General features: G+C 43.3%; 1 protein-coding gene across 1 annotated transcript in view; it reads left to right on the top strand.

The window, feature by feature from the left end:
- Positions 1 to 14,818, top strand: part of LOC135505729 (otoferlin-like) — a 141,205-nt gene that overhangs the window by 43,721 nt on the left and 82,666 nt on the right. Inside the window, exon 3 of the mRNA XM_064924804.1 lies at positions 5,445 to 5,533. Coding sequence (XP_064780876.1) covers positions 5,445 to 5,533 — 89 coding nt within the window. The remainder of the gene's footprint in view (positions 1 to 5,444; positions 5,534 to 14,818) is intronic.

The raw sequence follows: 14,818 nt of genomic DNA, 5'->3' as shown, positions 1-14,818 counted from the left end.
GTACAAAGATTGTCTTAGGGTCATTTTTGACCCGGCAGTTATTCAATCATTTACACACCACAAAAACACAAAGACACACACACACACACACACACTGAGAAATTGAGATTATGTGTGCTACTGATTGAACTCAGCCAGCAGCTCCTGATGAGGAAGATCACCATGGTCGGCACAGTTAGAAAGAACAAGCCGAGCTCCCCCCTGCACTCCTCGCAATTAGGGGGAGAGAGGCCTTCTCATCAGTTTGCCTTGACCCCCACCATCACTCTAGTTTCTTACCTCCCAAAGAGGAACAAGAATGTGGTCCTCCTGAGCACACTGCACAAAATGGCTGAGATCCGTGATCGTGAGGACAGGAAGCCAGCCATCATCCTGGACTACAACCACAACAAAGGAGGTGTGGACAACCTGGACAAGGTGATTGGAACTTACAGCTGCAGGAGGATGACCTCAGTTCATCACGCAGACAGGAATAAAGATCTCTTCGAGAAAAAGATTATCGACTCATGGTGTGATTGTGATAACATACAGAAACTCAAGTCCTTTTGTTCACCCAACCTAAAATACATCACAATCACATGCCAAGGGAATTATCTATGATTTTAGTCACGTCCATGTACAGTAAGGGAAAAAAGTATTCGTTCCCCTGCTGATTTTGTACGTTTGCCCACTGACAAAGAAATGATCAGTCTATAATTTTAATGGTAGGTTTATTTGAACAGTGAGAGACAGAATAACAACAACAAAAATCCAGAAAAATGCATGTAAAAAATGATTTAAATTGATTTGCATTTTAATGAGGGAAATAAGTATTTGACCACTCTGCAAAACATGACTTAGTACTTGGTAGCTAAACCCTTCTTGGTAATCACAGAGGTCAGACGTTTCTTGTAGTTTGCCACCAGGTTGGCACACATCTCAGGAGGGATTTTTGACTATAGCTCAGCCTTCAACACCATAGTACCCTCCAAGCTCATCATTAAGTTTGGGGCCCTGGGTCTGAACACCGCCCTGTGCAACTGGGTCCTTGACTTCCCGACAGGTTGCCCCCGGGTGGTGAAGGTATAGACAACACTTCCACTTCGCTGATCATCAACAGAGGGGGCCCACAAGGGTGCATGCTCAGCCCCCTCCTGTACTCCCTGTTCACCCATGACTGCGTGGCCATGTACACCTCCAACTCAACCCTGCACTTTAGAGGCTGCTGCCCTATATACATGGAATCACTAGCCACTTTAATTATGGAACAATAGTCACTTGAATAATGCTTACATTATTCATTATTCATGCTTTACTCATCTCAAATGTATATACTATATTCTAATCTACTGTATTTTAGTCAATGCCACTCCGACATTGCTCATCCTAATATTTATATATTTCTTAATTCCATTCTTTTACTTTGAAATATGTGTATTGTTAGATACTACTGCACTGTTGGAGCTAGGAACACAAGCATTTTGCTACTCCCGCAATAACATCTGCTAAATATGTGTTATGTGACCAATAAAATTAGCTAAGAATGAGTTTGTCCAAGCAAGGTTTAAAAGCACATCGATGTGCAATAATGTGATTGTGTTTGTGTATGTGATTGATTCTACATACCCCAACATAAAATGAACAGGGCTACTCACAGTTCCTGGAGAGGAAACATTTAAAGCTCCTTGTAGTTGCCCTTGTTAGCGGAATGTTCCCCCTAAAAGCCAACTGTTGCATGCCCAAAAATACAGTAGCGTCGATAAGCTGCTTGAGAACATCCCTGTTTCTTCTTACCTTCTCGTTGTGTTGTGCAGTTTGAATACACAGACTTCCACAACATGATTGATGCAGATTTCTCCCAGATGTTGAATCTGATGTGGGAAATGAAATGGGTTATTCAACAAAAAATCCAATACTTTCTGGTGGAGAAAACTGCACTCTAATCGCTAGCTAGTGACTTGCTACTAAAGTTAGAAAGGCACATTTTCTTTTTAAAGTCACTAGCTTACTCGTGCAACGATGCGCACTGAGAGTCGGGAAGCAAGTTCAGGGAGTGGATGTTTTAATAAATAAATGAAACATAACACAAAACAAGACACACAAACAACGCACAGACAGGAAACAGAAACAATGACGCCTGGGGAAGGAACCAAAGGGAGTGACATATATAGGGCAGGTAATCAAGGAAGTGATGGAGTTCAGGTGAGTGATGACATGCAGGTGCTTGTAACGATGGTGACAGGTGTGCGCCATAACGAGCAGCCTGGTGACGTAGAGGTCGGATAGGGAGCACACGTGACAGTACCCTCTCCTTGACGCGCGTCTCCAGCCGCAGGACGCTGACCAAAATGACGAACCCGGGAATCAGGAGCGGACCTTATATAGACAGATGTGTGCCTTTCCAAATCATGTCCAATTGATTTACCACAGGTGGATTCCAATGAAGTTGTGGAAACATTTCAAAGATGATCAATGGAAACTGGATGCATCTAAGATCAATTGTGTCTCATTGCAAAGGGTCTGAATACTTCTTTACATAAGGTATTTCTGTTTATAATTTTTTATAAATTAGCGACAATTTCTAAAAACCTGTTTTCGCTTTGTCATTATGGGGTGTTGTATGCAGATTGATGATCATTTTTAGATACCATTTTAGAACAAGGCTGTAACAAGTGGAAAAGTTGAAGGTGTCTGAATAAATGCACTGTAACAAAATGTGAGAAAAGTTGAAGGTGTCTGAATCTCATTCCAAAATGATGGGTATTTATATGGAGTTGGTCCCCCCCTTTGCTGCTATAACAATCTCCACTCTTCTAGGATGACTTTCTACTAGATGTTGGAACATTGCTGTGAGGACTTGCTTCCATTCAACCACAAGTGCATTAGTGAGGCCGGGCACTGATGTTGGTTGATTAGGTCTGTCTCGCAGTCTGTGTTCCAATTCATCCCAAAGGCGTTCAATGGGGTTGAGGGCAAGGTTCTTTGCAGGCCAGTCAAGTTCTTCCACACAGATCTCGACAAACCACGCTTTGTGCACGGGGGCATTGTCATGCTGAATCAAGCTGTTTCCACAAAGTTGGAAGCACAGGGGCCTTGCCCTAACAATGAAAAACAATGCCAGACCATTATTCCTCCTCCCTCAAACTTTACTGTTGGCACTATGCATTCGGGAAGGTAACATTGTCCTGGCATCCGCCAAACCCAGATTAATCCATCAGACTGCCAGATGGTGATCGCGTTTTCACTGCTCCAGAGTCCAATGGTGGCAAGCTTTACACCACTCCAGCCGACGCTTGGTATTGCACATGGTGATCTTAGGTTTATGTGCGGCTGCTCGGCCATGGGAACCCATATCTTGAAATTGCTGACGAACAGTTCTTGTGAAGACGTTGCTTCCAGAAGCAGTTTGGAACTCATTAGTGAGGATTGCAACTGAGGAACGGCGATTTTTCAGCACTCTGCAGTCCCGTTCTGTGAGCTCGTGTGGCCTACCACTTTGCGGCTGAGTCATTGTTGCTCCTAGACGTTTCCCCTTAGCAGCACTTACAGTAGCAGCACTTACAGTTGCCCGGGGCAGCTCTAGCAGGGAAGACATTTTATCAACATGTGTGGCTGAAATAACCAAATGCACTCATTTGAAGGGGTGTCCACATGTAATGTATATCGTGTTCCCTACAGGTTGTAGAAAAGGTCAGAAGCTCTGAACTATCTGTACAGACCCCATTCCTACCTACCTACCAACCTACCTAAACACAACCCCTCTGCTCTTTTAGTATTTCTCCAATAGGTTTCCTCAAGGTGAAGGCCTCCACTTCTACTGTATGTCAAAGATATGTCGAACAAAAACACTATAGTAAATACTACAGTGTGTCTGACAAAAACACTACGTTGATTACTATAGTATATTCTACAGTTTTCTTTAACTACAATATTCATTCTATAGTTAACTGTAAATACTACAGCATACTACAGTATACAGTATTCACTGTGGGGTTTTAGTCCAGTAAAATCCACCAAAACACTACAGGTAATAGTATAACATTTAAGTACTGTATACTATGGTAGTTTTTCATGTGGGTGCACACACACGCACACACACACCTAAGGGCTTGTCTCTTGTCTGTATGGATTACAGTGGCAGGAGGAACCCCAGGTTTAAGTAAAGGGGCAGGCCTGGTGGATAACTGCTCTGAGTAAAAACAGCCCACTGTGCTGTCAGCAACCAGGAGCAGAAAGGATCAGCAAGGGCTGGATGAGCTTCAAACATTTCCCATCACACATCCAGCACTGACATAGACACATTTAGTTCAACGTTACAACAGACAAGACTGACAGAGAACAACTGAATTCCCTCAGCTCTGTCTTGCTGTTGTACCCTTGACAGGATTTAGCTAGGCTATCTCTCACTTTTGGATCCTTACCCCATTCCACCCTCAATTTTTTTTTTTACAGAACTTACATAAGGTGATAACACAGGGGGAAAGGCTGCTGATTGGCTAATCAACTGTGGACAGTCATTTTAAGCAGCAAGGCCCGCGGGGGTGTGGGATATGGCCAATATACCACGGCTAAGGGCTGTTCTTATGCAAGATGTAATGCAGAGTGCCTGGACACAGCCCTTAGCCAAGCCATTGGCCATATATAACAACCCCTGAGTGGCGCAGCAATCTATGGCACTGCATCTCAGTGCTCGAGGTATCACTGCAGACCCTGGTTTGATCCTTGGCTGTATCACAACCTGCCGTGATCGGGAGTCTCATAGGGCAGCGCAACTGGCCCAGCATCGTCCGAGTTAGGGGAGGTTTTGTCTGGGGTAAAATAAGAATTTGTTCTTAACTGGTTTGCCTAGTTAAATGAAGGTTAAATAAAAATGTAATAAATAAAAGAAACCTGAGGTTCCTCATTGCTATTATAAACTGCTTACCAACATAATTAGAGCAGTAAAAAATAAACATTTTGTCATACCCGTGGTATACAGTCTGATGTACCACGGCTGTCACCAAATCAGCTTTGGGGCTCGAACCAACCAGTTTATAATAGAGATTAGATCACTGAGATGCATATCGTTTGCATGCTGTGGTGCAGCTTCTGTTGTGTATATTAGCGATGACTCAGCAGCACAACTTGGGTTTATCTTGAAGAAATCCAATTAAGGTTTTCTGACAATTTCAGTTATTCATGTTGCCGGTAGTGTTGCTTTGGCATTGGGTTGAAAATGTTTCTCTTGCTTAGTAAAACAAGTAATTAGATATTCTATGGCCCAGTAAGAGAAGGCTGGTGGGCTTTTTTAAATTGCCTGTTGTGGTTAATGATTGACATTAAATACTTTTAAACCGGTCAGTCAAATGATTTTCCTGTAAACTGTGGATGTTGTGGTTGAATCATTATAGCCTGTGGTTGTGCAGCCTGTCACACTGTCACACAGTTTTGGGCTGAATCCTTAATGAGTCTTTCTCGCCCCTCAGACGTTCCGATGGCCGATTGCCAGTAGAGTGGATGAAAATGAGATGCTGGAAGTTCAAGTGTTCAACTACAGCAAAGTCTTCACCAACAGGTCAGTTACCTACAATACACTCAAACACAATACTGTGACATAAGTACTACCATAATCCCTCGTGGAGAGACTACATAAACATAAATAGTACCGTCAATCTGTCATGATACAATGGGATGATTGAGAGAATGAGCAGCGAAAGTTTCAGTGCTTTGGGCAAATCCCAATTTCACAGGTATCAGCATCTTTTGAATTTCGGAAAGCAAGGGGACATCTGGCCATAACTTGCAAAGAGAGAGGGCGGAGGTCCGCTTCAGTTCTGATCCTCGTCCTATTTTTTGTCTCTAAACACATATGGACCCAGAACCGAGATTACTGCTACTACTAACAAAACTCAAACCAACAAATACCTGAATCTCAGCATGCTCAATACACACTCCAACCACGGGTCAGAGGAATAATAATACGCACAACACTGCCACACACCATCATACTAACCAGGGTCTAACTAACAGTTGGAACATTGAGGGAAGGTCACCATAACCCTTCCATCACTTTCCTCCTGCCATCCTCAGACAGACATAATACACACAGTAATCTAGCTAAAGGCACTTCAGATAGGCAATCAGCTCCTAACGCTTCTTGACTACGAGGTGATAGATTGATTCAATTGTATGTGGGATTGGCTGCAGTGCAGCATCTGAATGGGCTTCTAATAGAGTGGAGCGAGGCAGTAATGAAATTGTATTAGCGCCGTATGCTAATGGATGCATCTGTCGCACCTGAGCTCAACCACTCAGACGCTAAGGCCGAGACTTTAAGGATGAAGTAAAAACACAGGTACAGTATATACAGTAGATGCTATATCTCTGTCTATCTCTATGATTAGAGATGATATTCCGCTCAAAGTAGGCTCTGTATGCGTGTGCATATGATCGATGAGATACATGAAGAAATAACAAAAATAAGCACGGACTCATTTGATTCCAATTATACAAATGAATCGACAGACCACGTTTCTTTTAGGCACTGTTAACTGTTGACATTCTCACTACAGATACATCATCACTAACTTTGGAGGCTGTCTATTTATTATTGTAAATAAAAAAAATGATCCCCCTTTTTCTCCCCAATTTCGATCTTGTCTCTTCGCTGCAACTCCCCAACGAACTCGGGAGAGACCAGGTGGAGTCACGATTCCTCCAAAAACATTCCCCGCCTAACCGTGCTCCTTAACACTCGCCAGCTTAACCCCGGAAGCCATCCGCACCAATGTGTCGGATTAAACACTGTTCAACCGGCGACCGGGGTCAGCCTTCAAGCACCCGGCCCGTCACAAGGAATTGCTATCAATCCAATTTCAAAATTCAAATGTATTTATAAAGCCCTTCTGACATCAGCTGGTCACAATGTGCTGTACAGAAACCCAGCCTAAAACACCAAACAGCAAGCAATGCAGGTTTAGAAGCACGGTGGCTAGGAAAAACTCCCTAGAAAGGTCGGAACCTAGGAAGGAACCTAGAGAGGAACCAGGCTGTGAGGGGGGGCCAGTCCTCTTCTGGCTGTGCCGGGTGGAGGTGATAACAGAACATGGTCAAGATGTTCAAATGTTCATAGATGACCAGCAGGGCCAGATAATAATAATCACAATGGTTGTAGAGGGTGCAACAGGTCAGCACCTCAGAAGTCAATGTCAGTTGAATCAAATCAAATCAAATCAAATTTATTTGTCACATACACATGGTTAGCAGATGTTAATGCGAGTGTAGCGAAATGCTTGTGCTTCTAGTTCCGACAATGCAGTAATAACCAACAAGTAATCTAACTAACAATTCCTAAACTACTGTCTTATACACAGTGTAAGGGGATAAAGAATATGTACATAAGGATATATGAATGAGTGATGGTACAGAACAGCATAGGCAAGATACAGTAGATGGTATCGAGTACAGTATATACATATGAGATGAGTATGTAAACAAAGTGGCATAGTTAAAGTGGCTAGTGATACATGTATTACATAAGGATGCAGTCGATGATATAGAGTACAGTATATACGTATGCATTGTTTAAAGTGGCTAGTGATATATTTACATCATTTCCCATCAATTCCCAGCCGATCATTCAGCGTATCTCTACCGCACCGGCTGTCTCTAGAGAAATGAAAACAGCAGGTCTGGGACAAGGTAGTACATTCGGTGAACAGGTCAGGGTTCCATAGCCGCAGGCTAAACAGTTGAAACTGGAGCAGCAGCACAACCAGGTGGACTGAAAAGTGCATCAAAGCTGGGGCCGAGAGACTGAAAAACAGCTTCTATCTATTAAGCAGCCATCACTAACATTGAGTGGCTGCTGCCAACATACTGACTCATCTCTAGCCACTTTAATAATAAAACATGTAACGTAATAAATATATCACTAGTCACTTTAAACAATGCCACTTTATATAATGTTTACATACCCTACATTACTCATCTCATCTCATATGTATATACTGTACTCATCTACAGCACCATCTACTGCATCTCGCCTATGCCGTTAGGCCATCGCTCATCCATGTATTTTTATCTACATATTCTTATTAATTCCTTTAACCTTGTGTGTATAAGTTAGTTGTTGTGAAATTGTAAAATTACTTGTTAGATAGTACTGCATGGTCAGAACTAGCTGCACTAGCATTTCGCTACACTCGCATTAACATCTGCTAAACGTGTGTATGTGACAAATAACATTTGATTTGATTTGACTGGGGACAGCAAGGAGTCATCAGGCCAGGTAGTCCTCAGGCATGGTCCAAGGGCTCAGGTCCTCTGAGAGGAAGAGTGAGAGGAAGAGAGAGAAAATTAGAGAGAGCATACTTAAATTCACACAGGACACCGGATAAGACAGGAGAAGTACTCCAGATATAACAAACTGACCCTAGCCCCCGGACACATAAACTACTGCAGCATAAATACTGGAGGCTGAGACAGGAAGGGTCGGGAGACACTGTGGCCCCATCTGATGATACCCCCAGATATGGCCAAACTGGAAAGAATATAACCCCACCCACTTTGCCAAAGCACAGCCCCCACACCACTTGAGGGATATCTTCAACCACCAACTTACCATCCTGAGACAAGGCCGAGTATTGCCCACAAAGATCTCTGCCACGGCACAACCCAAAGGGGGCACCAACCCGGAGAGGAAGATCACGTCAGTGACTCAACCCACTCAAGTGACGCACCCCTCCTAGGGACGGCATGGAAGAGCACCAGTAAGCCAGGGATTCAACCACCGTAGTAGATATTGATGCAGAAAATCCCAGTGGAGAGAGGGGAACCGGTCAGGCAGAGACAGCAAGGGCGCTTCATTGCTCCAGTGCCTTTCAGTTCACCTTCACACTCCTGGGCCAGACTACACTCAATCACAGGACCTACTGAAGAGATGAGACTTCAATAAAGATAAAGGTCGAGAGTCTGCGTCACTCACATGGATAGGCAGACCATAAAAAATGGAGCTTTATAGGAGACAACCCTGCCTCCAGCTGTTTGCTTAGAAATTCTAGGGACAGTAAAGAGGCCTGCGTCTTGTGACCATAGTGTACATGTAGGTATGTACGGCAGGACCAAATCGGAAAGATAGATAAGAGCAAGCCCATGTAATGCTTTGTAGGTTAGCAGTAAAATCAAAAGCAGAACTAAGGTCTAGCAGCACTAGGACAGATGCAGAGCCTCGGTCTGACACCATTAAAAGGTAATTTACCACCTTCACAAGTGCAGTCTCAGTGCTATGATGGGGTCTAAAACCAGACTGAAGCATTTTGTATACATTGTTTGTCTTCAGGAAGGCAGTGATCTGCTGAGCAACAGCTTTTTCAAAAAATGTTGAGAGGAATGGGAGATTCGATATAGGCCCATAGTTATTATATGTTCTGGGTCAAGGTTTTGCTTTTTCAAGAGAGGCTTTATTACTGCCACTTTTAGTGAGTTTGGTACACATCCCGGTGTATAGGGAAACGTTTATGTTCAACATAGGAGGGCCAAGAACAGGAAGTAGCTACTGTAGGTACTGTCTTTCCAAGCTAGTCGGAAGACTTCCAGTTTGGTGTAGTGCCATTTCCATTCCAATTTTCTGGAAGCTTTCTTCAGTGCTCAGGTATTTTCTGTATACCAGGGAGCTAGTTTCTTATGACAAATGTTTTCGTTTTTAGGGGTACGGCAGCATCCAGGGTATTATGCAAGTTTAAATTGAGTTCCTCAGTTAGGTGGTTAACGGATTTTTGTACTATCTCATTGTGGAACGAGGGGAGTTAGAGCCCTGTCTATGGTCGTAGATAAGATGAGAGCACCACTCCAGCTAGGATGGAGTCCGTCACTCCTCAGCAGGCCAGGCTTGGTGCTGTTTGTGGGTGAGTCCCAGAAAGAGGGCCAATTATCTACAAATTCTATATTTTTGGAGGGGCAAAAATCAGTTTTCAACCAGTGATTGAGTTGTGAGACTCTGCTGTAGAGCTCATCACTCCCGCTAACTGGGAAGGGGCCAGAGACAATTACTCGATGCTGACACATCTTTCTCGCTGATTTACAGGCTGAAGCTATGTTGCGCTTGGTGACCTCTGACTGTTTCATTCTAACATCGTTGGTACTCTCTACACTCGCCCGTTTTAGCTTTAGCCAGCACCATCTTCAGATTAGCCTTAACGTCCGTAGTCCAGCCCCCTGGTAAACAGTGTATGATCGCTGGATGATTCGTTTTAAGTCTAATACTACGGGTAATAGAGTCACCAGTGACTAGGGTTTTCAATTTGTCAGAGCTAATGGTGGGAGGCTTCGGTGTCTTAGACCCCGTAATGGGAGGAGGAGAGACCAGAGAAGCCTCGGCCTCTGACTCCGACCTGTTGCTTAATGGGGAGAACGGTTGAATGTTTGTCTGCTGAATGAGCGACACCGGTTGAGCATTCCTACAGCATTTCCTTCCAGAAGCCATGAGAAAATTGTTCAGCTACGGGGAATGTGCAAGGGGACTTATACTACTATCTGCATTTATTGGTGGCACAGACGCTGTTTCATCCTTTCCTACACTTAAAATAACCTTGCCTAACGATTGCGTCTGAAGCTGGGCTTGCAGCACGGCTATCTTTGTCATAAGGCGATCGTTCTCCAGTATATTAGGAGTACAGTGACTGCAATTAGAAGGCATAATGTTAATATTACTACTTAGCTTTGGCTGGTGGAAGTCCTGCCGAACCATGTCCAAATAAAGCGTCTGGAGTGAAAAAGTTGAATGAAAAAAGTTGAGCGAGGAAATGTTTAAAAATATAAAACGGTAATTTAAAAAGTAAAAAAACGTAAAGTTGGCAGGTAGCAAAGTAAGGTTAGCAAAAACCGCACAGCAGCACGTAAACAAGTCTACAAGTTGTGACCGGAAATGACACAAGGAGCTCTATGGCGCGATGAGCCATGTAAACTCCCCCGGCCAAACGGTCCCCTAACCTGAACCGCGCTGGGCCAATTGTGCACCATTCTATGGGACTCCCGGCCACGGCCGGATGTGGCAGAGCCCATGACTGAACCTGTATCTGTAGTAATGCCTCTAGCACTGCAATGCACGTTCAAAATGGTGATAGAAATTTGGTGGATTTAAGTTTTTAAGTTTCCCTGCATTGGATTTAAGTTGGTGGATTTAAGTTTCCCTGCATTAAAGTCCCCGGCTACTTGGAGAACCACCTCTGGGTGAGCGTTTTCGTGTTTGCTTATGGCGGAATTTGGCATGGGTCCTCATATCCTCAAAAGGTTCTACAGCTGCACCATCGAGTGCATCCAGACTGGTTGCATCACTGCCTGGTATGGCAACTGCTTGTTCTCCGACTGCAAGGCACTACAGAGGATAGCGGGTACAGCCCAGTACATCACTGGGGCCAATCTTCATGCCATCCAGGACCTCTATACCAGGCGGTGTAAGAGGAAGGCCCTATTGTCAAAGACTCTAGCCACCCTAGTCATAGACTGTTCTCACTGCTACCACACGGCAAGTAGTACTGGAGCACAATGTCTAGGTCCAAGAGGTTTCTAAACAGCTTCTACTCCCAAGCCATAAGACTCCTGAACATCTTGTCAAATGGCCACCCAGACTATTTGCATTGCTCCCCCCCTTTTACACCGCTGCTTCTCTCTGTTGCAATCATCTATGCATAGTCACTTTAATAACCCTACCTACATGTACAGTTGAAGATGGACGTTTACATACACTTAGGTTGGAGTCATTAAAACTCGTTTTTCCACCACTCCACAAATTTCCTGTTAACAAACTACAGGTTTTGGCAAGTTGGTTAGGACATCTACTTTGTGGATGACAAGTAATTTTTCCAAAAATTGTTTACAGACAGATTATTTCACTTATAATTCACTGTATCACAATTCCAGTGGGTCAGAAGTTTACATACACTTAGTTGACTGTGCCTTGAAACATTTTGGAAATTTTCCGAAAATGATGTTATGGCTTTAGAAGCTTCTGATAATTGACATCTGATAAGCTTCTGCTAATTGACATCATTTGAGTCAATTGGAGGTGTACCTGTGGATGTATTTCAAGGCCTACCTTCAAACTCAGTGCTTCTTTGCTTGACAGCATGGGAAAATCAAAAGAAATCAGCCAAGACCTCAGAAAGAATAGGGTAGACTTCCACAAGTCTGGATCATCCTTGGGAGGGATTTCCAAACACCTGAAGGTACCACGTTCATCTGTACAAACAATAGTACACAAGTATAAACACCATGGGACCACACAGCCGTCATACAGCTCAGGAAGGAGACGTGTTCTGTCTCCTAGAGAAAAGTGCAAATCAACCCCAGAACAACAGCAAAGGACCGTGTGAAGATGCTGGAGGAAACAGGTACAAAAGTATCTATATCCACAGTAAAACGAGTCCTACATCGACATAACCTGAAAGGCCACTCAACAAGGAAGAAAATCCAAAGCCACCATAAAAAAGCCAGACTACAGTTTGCAACTGCACATGGGGACAATGTGATATGTTGGCACACCTGTATTTGGGGAATTTCTCCCATTTCCCTCTGCAGATCATCTCAAGCTCTGTCAGGTTGGATGGGGAGAATGACTGCACAGCTATTTTCAGATCGGGTTCGATCAGGTTCAAGTCCGAGCTCTGGCTGGGCTCCTCAAGGACATACAGACTTGTTCCGAAGCCAATCCTACATTGTCTTGGCCGTGTGTTCAGGGTTGTTGTCCTGTTGGAAGGTGAACCTTTGCCACAGTCTGAGTTCCTCAGAGCTCTGGAGCAGGTTTTCTTCAAGGATATCTCTGTACTTTGTTCATCTTTCCAACGATCCTGACCAGTCTCCCAGTCCCAGCAGCTGAAATACATCACAGCATGATGCTACCACCACCATGCTTCACCGTTGGGATGGTGGCACATTTCCTCCAGGCAAGACGCATGGCATTGAAGCCAAAGAGTTAAATCTTAGTTTCATCAGACCAGAGAATCTTGTTTGTCATGATCTGAGAGTCCTTTAGGTGCCTTTGGCAAACTCCAAGCGGGCTGTCATTTGCCCTTCTACTGAGGAGTGGCTTCCATCTGGCCACTGTACCATAAAAGCCTGATTGGTGGAGTGCTGCAGAGACGGTTGTCCTTCTGGAAGGTTCTCGCATCTCCACAGTGGAACTCTGGAGCTCAGTTGATTGCTCAGTTTGGTCGGGCGGCCAGCTCTAGGAAGAGTCTTGGTGGTTCCAAACTTCTTCCATTTAAGAATGATGGAGGCCACTGTGTTCTTGGGGACCTGTGCCTCAACACAATCCTGTCTCAGAGCTCTACGGACAATTCTTTCAGCCTCATGGCTTGTTTTTTTCCTCGGACATGCATCGTCAACTCTGGGACCTTATATAGACAGGGACCTTATATAGACATAGCCTTTCCAAATCCGGTCCAATCAAATGAAATGAAATTATCACAGGTGGACTGCAATCAAGTTGTCGAAACAGCTCAAGGATTATCAATGGAAACAGGATAAACATGAGCTCAATTTTGAGTCATTTAGCAAAGGTTCTGAATAGTTATGTAAATAAGATATTTCTGTTTTTTATTTGTAATAAATTTGCCAAAATCTCTAAAAACCTTTTTCACATTGTCATTATGGAGTATTGTGTGTAGATTGATGAGGGAAAAAATAATTTTAGACATTTTAGAATAAGGCTGTAACGTAACAAAATGTGGGAAGAGGGAAGTGGTCTGAATACTTTCCGAATACACTGTATTTCACCCTCATTAACATACATGATTACATTGTGCATGTTCATTTATACAGTAATTATTATTCAATATGTCCTCACCTGGGATTTTAACTCATAACCTTTTGGTTCACGGCAATGGAGGGTAAGAGGGAGTGGTGGGATGACCTGGTCATGTTACCAAAACACAATGAGTTTCGTGATGATGATGACACACATGCACGCACATGCGCACTTTAGTGGTTTACCTGGCCAGTTATATGCATCATTTTAAAACTTTAATATCACCTCATATACTATTGATGCAACCTCGGTGTTGCACTAATGGGGAACACTGCACTTTAACACAACCCAAAACCTTATTGCTTCTCAAAGCTTTTTCCTCCAATTATATCTGTGTTAAGGGATGTGAGCATATGAAATCCTTCCTCCACAAAGCCCCCCACATTGTATAATTCATGTGTATCTTCTCCTCCCAAACTCAGCTTCTCTCTGCTTTCGCCTCCGCTCTCTCCCCGTCTCCCTCCCTCTCTTCTCCCACAGACTGCAAATCATGCCTTCATCCCTATTATCCCTCATTTCCTCTGCACTGTAAACAAAGTCTCTTTGGATCAACCAACAACAAAAAATACTTTAACTGGTTACAACTAAATGAGTTAGGTTTTTTCAATTGAAAAATACTACATTTGTTGAAACCAAATATATGATTCAATGCCAACTGTTTTGGCAAACCTTAAATTGCAATCTTTCAACACTCAACTTACTTTTACCCTTTGGTTAAACCTAATAAATAACAAATACAAACTAATACTTCATGTAAATGCAACCCGTTTTTTTCCTCTTGTTCTAAGTTCTCTTTTTCATTAGGAATTAGCTATCCAAATTTCGTCAAATAATTAAATAAATTCCCTGTAAATTAATTAAGTTGGTTCAATAACTAGAAATAATGTTGCCAAACATATTCTTTACACAAGACGTTCACGTTTAGTAGCCACAATATTATAACCAAGCATTGGCTACTTTAACATAGAAACCTCATCAGGCTCTTTAGTGCAGAGGGTCATTGTCATTCCCCAGAGTAGCTGCCCCTCACATAGAGAACTCATAAACTGCCTCTGA

The sequence above is a fragment of the Oncorhynchus masou genome, chromosome 19 (assembly GCF_036934945.1).
Source record: "Oncorhynchus masou masou isolate Uvic2021 chromosome 19, UVic_Omas_1.1, whole genome shotgun sequence".
NCBI classification, from domain to species: domain Eukaryota; kingdom Metazoa; phylum Chordata; class Actinopteri; order Salmoniformes; family Salmonidae; genus Oncorhynchus; species Oncorhynchus masou.
This window is presented reverse-complemented; position numbering and strand designations above follow the sequence as displayed.